Genomic DNA, 6000 nt, shown 5'->3' with positions numbered 1-6000 from the left:
CGGACTGTCCCTCCCATAGGGACAGTTGTCCCTCTTCGCTCAACAGTGGGAGGCCACCACCACAGACGCCTGGGTCCTAAACACAATTCATCTCCCATCTCCCATCTTTCTGCTTCACTAAGCTCTAATATTATGAGAGAGAGAAGTTCACCACACCATGAGTAATTTTAAATGTTTCCATCATTTTGATACCTACATGGGATTTCTTTCTGTTGAGTATGGTACGTATGTCATAATCATCACTTCTTCACAACTAAATTTTAATTTTAAAATTTTCACACAGATGTTACAGTGACTTTCTAGTTTTGTGTGGTTTTGAATGTGATTATTGCTTTATCTGAAATTTAACTAATTTGGAGCATACCAATATTATTAGCAGAACTACAGTCTATGGATGCTATTAAAATGACACTACTATGATGCATCCTGTTTCTTGTAAATATGAAACAATATTTACATTTGTTATGTACATTTCTTTCCAGCATAAACTAACAATGTGGAATAGGGATAAATATGCACATATAATTTGGTAACCCTATAGCCATGGTAGCGAACCTATGGCACACGTGCTACAGGTGGCACTCAGAGCTCTCTCTGTGGGCACGCACACCATCGCCCCAGTCCTAGGCCTTCAGCTGGGTTTTATAAAACCTTCTTGCTTTAGGCCTCCGCCATCATGTACAAAAAAAAAAGGTTCAATCAATCAATCAATTTCAACTTCTCGCAGGAAAAAAAAAGATCTCGCAAAGTTGGAATTGATTGATTGAACTTTTTAGTCCCACCCAGTCTGCCGTTACCACCGAAGCCATGCCCACCCAATGGGCCACGCCCACCTGGCACCCGACGATACATAAGTGGGTTTTGGGTTACAGTTTGGACACTCTTGTCTCTAAAAGGTTCGCCATCACTGCCCTATAAGTTTAAATGTTGTTTTTTTATATATATAGTATTTTAGGGCATCATTGAAGTTTTATTTTCATCAGCACTTCTGTGTCACTTTTAATAGGAAACTCTGCTCCAAGTGTTGGGGAAATTTTGGCATTGCACATAAATCAACACAATCCCTAATTATTTAACATCTGGAAGCCATGTGTCAGCCTGTGGCAAAGCTGTATATCTCCACCTGAGGCTCAACAGGAAATGCAGTCAAATCCCTGTCCTAGAGGCTGTTAAGAGTCTGTGTAGGGGAAAAAAAGGGTTGAGGCTTAATCTCTGCAAGGTGGAGTGGCTGCTTATTTAGAAGCTTTTGTCCATCTTTGACTCTCTAGAAGGATTATGCTCCTATGTAGAAGGTAGATTCATAATCTAGAAATTAATAGCTCTTGGTAGAAGTACAAGTGAAACCTATGGTTTGAAAAGTTAGTTGTGACATTTTCTGGAATGGGCAGAGCTTTATTAACACTTACTGATCTTTTTCACCTATGTCTATACCAGGCATGTCCAACCTGTGGTCCATGGGCTGCGTGAGACCCTGGACAGCTAGTAATGTGGCCTCAGAAGATTGTAAATTTTTAACATTATATGATTTGTTTATATTAACTATATTATATTTTACATGCAACCCAAAATAATTCCAATTTAGTCAATGCAGCCCATGGTCTAGCTAGACTATTATAATTTGCGGATCATTTAGAACAGTGATGGCGAACCTTTTAGAGACCGAATGCCCAAACTGCAACCCAAAACCACTTATGCATCGTTGGGTGGTGGGTAGGTGTGGCTCATTGGCTGGGTGTGGCCCATTGGCTGGGCGTGCCCATTGGGTGGATGTGGCTGTGGTGGTAACGGCAGACTGGGTGGGGCTAAAAAAGTTCAATCAATCTATTCCAACTTTGCAAGATTTTTTTTCCCGCGAGAAATTGAAATTGACTGATTGAACCTTTTTTTTTTTTGCACACGGCGGCGGAGGCCTAAAGCGAAAAGGTTTTATAAAACCCAGCTGAAGGCCTAGAACTGGGGCGACGGCGAGGGCTCTGAGTGCCGCTTCTGGCACCTGTGCCATAGGTTCACCACCACTGATTTAGAAGCTATAGCTTGTTCAAAATGCAGTTGCTTACATGATAGTAGGTTATTTCCCAATTCCCAATTTACCCATATGACACAGTTATTGTAGGTAGTACATTGATAAGCTTTTGGTAGCAATTCAGGATGTTCATTTCAATCTGTGAACCTTATTACAGCCTATAAGTATAGGACAGTTGAAGGTATGTTCATGGGGAATGCTTCTGAGAGGAGCCTTCTCTGTCATGGACTTCTTCCAGATCTCTGGGAATAAGTATGGCCCATCTATATTTGTATTTCAGAAGGCAGTCAAGACCTGGTTGTTTTGTAAACTGTTGGGGAGTGAAGTTGGTTAGAAGGTGCAGAACGGATTAGATTTATTGTATTTGATATACGTATTGTAGTTTTAAATGTAATTACTATAATAGGAAATTGTTAGTCCCTTAGATTTATTTAGGTTAAACAGACATATAAATTTGAATATAATTAAAAATATAGTGAATGCATGCAATATGGACACATTATCTCTTGATAAATATAAATACATGATACATCATGTTAAATTGAGTTGCTAACGATATTCACACTTTAGCTGGATTCATTTAACTTCTTTGTATACAAGTTGACTTTAATTCTATTGCATTCATCTGTGATATTTGAGCTAGGACAAAACACATCATATTTATGGTTTGATTTTTTTTGTGGAAAAGTGGGCCTGAATAGTTGAAGCTTCCACCACATAATAGTCTCTGGTTTGTTATCATTGTATTAGTGCAAACAAATTCTTGCAGTTTCAGCCATGAAAACTTTGCATTGTTTCCTTGAGTGGCACATCTTCCCTTGAGTAAACCTTGGCTTTAATTTAGATGATTATGAGTCCTTGATAATTTTGAGGTAAGGATGCTTTTATGTACCTGTCTGACTCTTCTTTCAGATAGGTGTATTCCTTTTTACAATAACTTTCATTACCAAAAAAGATCCAGAATGGTTAATCATTTCTTTAGGAAAGACACATAAACAAATCCAATAGTTGTTTGACTTTAAATTTGGATTAATTTGAATAAGAGTATTTTAAGATATTAAAAGTATATCTGAACATTGGATTAAATCAGATTATAATTCAAAGATAGGATAGCAATTTCTGGATTTTATTCTACACTTTGAATGAAAATAGATTTCTGGACTCCTACTTACAACAGAAAAGTTAACATAAGCTAAAAATTACTTTCGGTTTTATTGGTTCACATGGTTAATGTATTTGGTTTAGAAGCTGATTCCAATAACCTGAATTTGTGAAATAGATAATTGTTTCTATAATAAGATTAGTTCTGAAGTGCTAACTTACTTCTGTGAGTATATGTCTATTTTTACTTTTTTTAATAGAAGTCCAAATTGCTTATAGTACAATATTAGAGAAATTCAGAATAAGTGAAAATGACTATAGGTTTATGATACTATCGAGAGCAAACCCGAGTTGAAGCTTAGCTATAAAGAACATCAACTGTTGCTTTTGTTTTGTGGGGAGTCTAGGGGGGTGATAATCGGGTTATGCAATGGGAATGGGGGAATTGGATGCTAAAAATATGGCTTTCTGGCACTAACGCAAATCCCGTCTGTATTTAAATGCTGTCCCCAGGTTACAACTATGGCTATATCTGCGTGGAGTTTTCCCTCTTGGAAGAGGCCATCGCCTGCATGGAAGCCAACCAGGTTGCTTTACACTTCGGTCGAAAATGCTGCTAGAAGAATATTTTTGTGGGGTGGACAACACTTAGTGTTTAAAAAAAAAAAATCAGAGAAAGGTTTTTATTCCAAAATGTACCTTATGGCAGCTAATATCCTCACATCTCCCAGAAATGCAAGCAGGTTTACTACAAAATATCATAGTTTTACTTCACTACAAAATATCATAGTTTTCCTGAATTATCTACACTCACAAGTTCATGCTTTGCAGGCTTGATAGATTCGAAGTGTGGTAGTTAAGGAAAATGCTCCCAGTTCTGGTGGTTGTCCTTGTGAATTTGCGCATCTAGTGGATTTCAAGATAAGCATTCAATCTGAGGTGTTTTACTTTCTTGACTGCGTACAACAAACTGACAATCTTGACTGTATTGCAAACTCTCTTCTCTATTAGCAACATTGTTATATACTTGAACATACACTTGCACCTGTCTTGGTTTTATGCTAGTCATTAATATTCAGTTTTGAGTGAAAAATCTTGTTTGCATGCTCCACCCGTTTATGTGATTTTATTTGGTGCAGATATATGGAACTATATTGTCTGCTTGCATTCATATTAACTGTATGCAAGTTGAAGCTATTAAAAAGAGGTCTAGCATACTGCAAATGTACCTGGTTAATCTGAATATCTTTAATGGTTTTTTGGGGGGTGGGAATAGGAAACCCCCCATATACTCAGTGATAATGTGGGCTAGATTCTTATGTTGGCAATTTTATAAGTAAAAATAATAAATGAAGATAGTTGTGCAGGTGTCTGTCTTTCAAAAATGAGCCCAGCATTTTCCACATATAGAAACTGTGTATGAACGTTATCATCTAAAGTTTTATGTTGTTTTAGCTAGGCCCATTTTTGAATTGATAACAATTCTCATAAAATTCCTATTAGTCAGAAATGATGCATTTTTTAAAAAATTGAATCAATGTTAATATTAATATTTATCAGATTCATAATTAAATCAAGTGTGGCTGAGATAAATCAGACCAGCTTTTCATTGTTGAAGTATCTTTTTGTCAACACACATCTCAATTTTATTACTGTCCATATTGAAACTTCATCAACTGCAAAAAATCATAATATAATTAAGCATTGCAGTGTTAAATATTTTTATCCCATTTTAACACAGTTCTTCCCTGTATTGCTCAAATGATCAAAACTAAAATAGAATTTTAGATTTGGTAGTTTAAAAAAAGGTAGATTTTAAAGTTGCTGTTCCTGTAGATTATGAAATCCAGCTAGATTTTTCAATGGGCATATTGTTTTTCTTCTCCATTTATTGTAATATATAGTTCTTCTTCAGTAGAATTAAAAGAAAATACACAGTTGTATTTAATTTCGAACAGTTAAAAATGATGAAATGCCCATTCTCTTTTTACATCTTCTCCATATATAAAAGTTCTGAAGCAGTTTGAAAAGAAGCTTAACACTGAATTTCTAAGCTTCCTTTGTAAAAGAAGTGGAATATTAATTTCTTCCTAATCATATGCTGGGTTTAAATGTGTTTTTGTTTGTTTAAATATGCATATGTTGAGTTTGGACAATAGCTTGAACTAGGCCCTTAGGTTTCTTGGCAAGATTTTCAAGACTGATTTCTTATTGCTTTCTTCCTATGCTGAGAGAGAGAGTGCCTGGCCCACAGTTATCTCTCTGGCTTCATGCCTAATGTGGGACTAGAGCTCATAGTCTCCCAGTTTCTAACCTGGTGCCTTACACCAAATCGGCTCTTGTTTAAATGTTGAGAAATACAAAATAGTTGTATAATGTACTTCAGTTGACCATCAGCCAATTGCTTATGAACCCTTAAAATGTGATATAAATACCAGCAAAGGAAATACTGTCTTATGTTTAATATGACAGTGTTTTGTAAAACTTTCACTGATAAGAACTAACAAAGTTTTGCATTCAGTACCCATTTTTATCACCGAATTGTCAAAAAATGGAAGCAGCCTCTTTTTCCCTCATTCTCTTTCTAGTTTATGATATAACACAGTGGTGGCGAACCTATGGCATGCATGCCAGAGGCAGCACTCAGAGCCCTCTCTGTGGGCATGCGCACCATCGCCCCAGCCCCACCTTGCCCTGCGGCCCCCTCCTAATCAGCAGCCCCCCGGAGGAGAGTTGCCCCCAAGTGTGGCCCGCGTGGAGGAGCACAGCCAAGGACATGGCAGCCAAGGACAGGACTCCGCCCTAACGCCTCATCACGTGCAGTTGATCCTGTGGAGCATGGGCGGAGGGCATGGCCTCCATGGCACTGCTGGGCC

At 37.4% G+C, this 6000-nt stretch overlaps 1 protein-coding gene across 1 annotated transcript in view; it reads left to right on the top strand.

Annotated features, from left to right (window-relative positions):
• Positions 1 to 6000, top strand: part of RBM6 (RNA binding motif protein 6) — an 87233-nt gene that overhangs the window by 38889 nt on the left and 42344 nt on the right. Inside the window, exon 5 of the mRNA XM_015819419.1 lies at positions 3638 to 3711. Within this exon, the coding sequence (XP_015674905.1) occupies positions 3638 to 3711 (74 nt within the window). The remainder of the gene's footprint in view (positions 1 to 3637; positions 3712 to 6000) is intronic.

The sequence above is a fragment of the Protobothrops mucrosquamatus genome, unplaced genomic scaffold (genome assembly GCF_001527695.2).
Source record: "Protobothrops mucrosquamatus isolate PMUCROS unplaced genomic scaffold, P.Mucros_1.0 scaffold918, whole genome shotgun sequence".
NCBI lineage: Eukaryota > Metazoa > Chordata > Lepidosauria > Squamata > Viperidae > Protobothrops > Protobothrops mucrosquamatus.
This window is presented reverse-complemented; position numbering and strand designations above follow the sequence as displayed.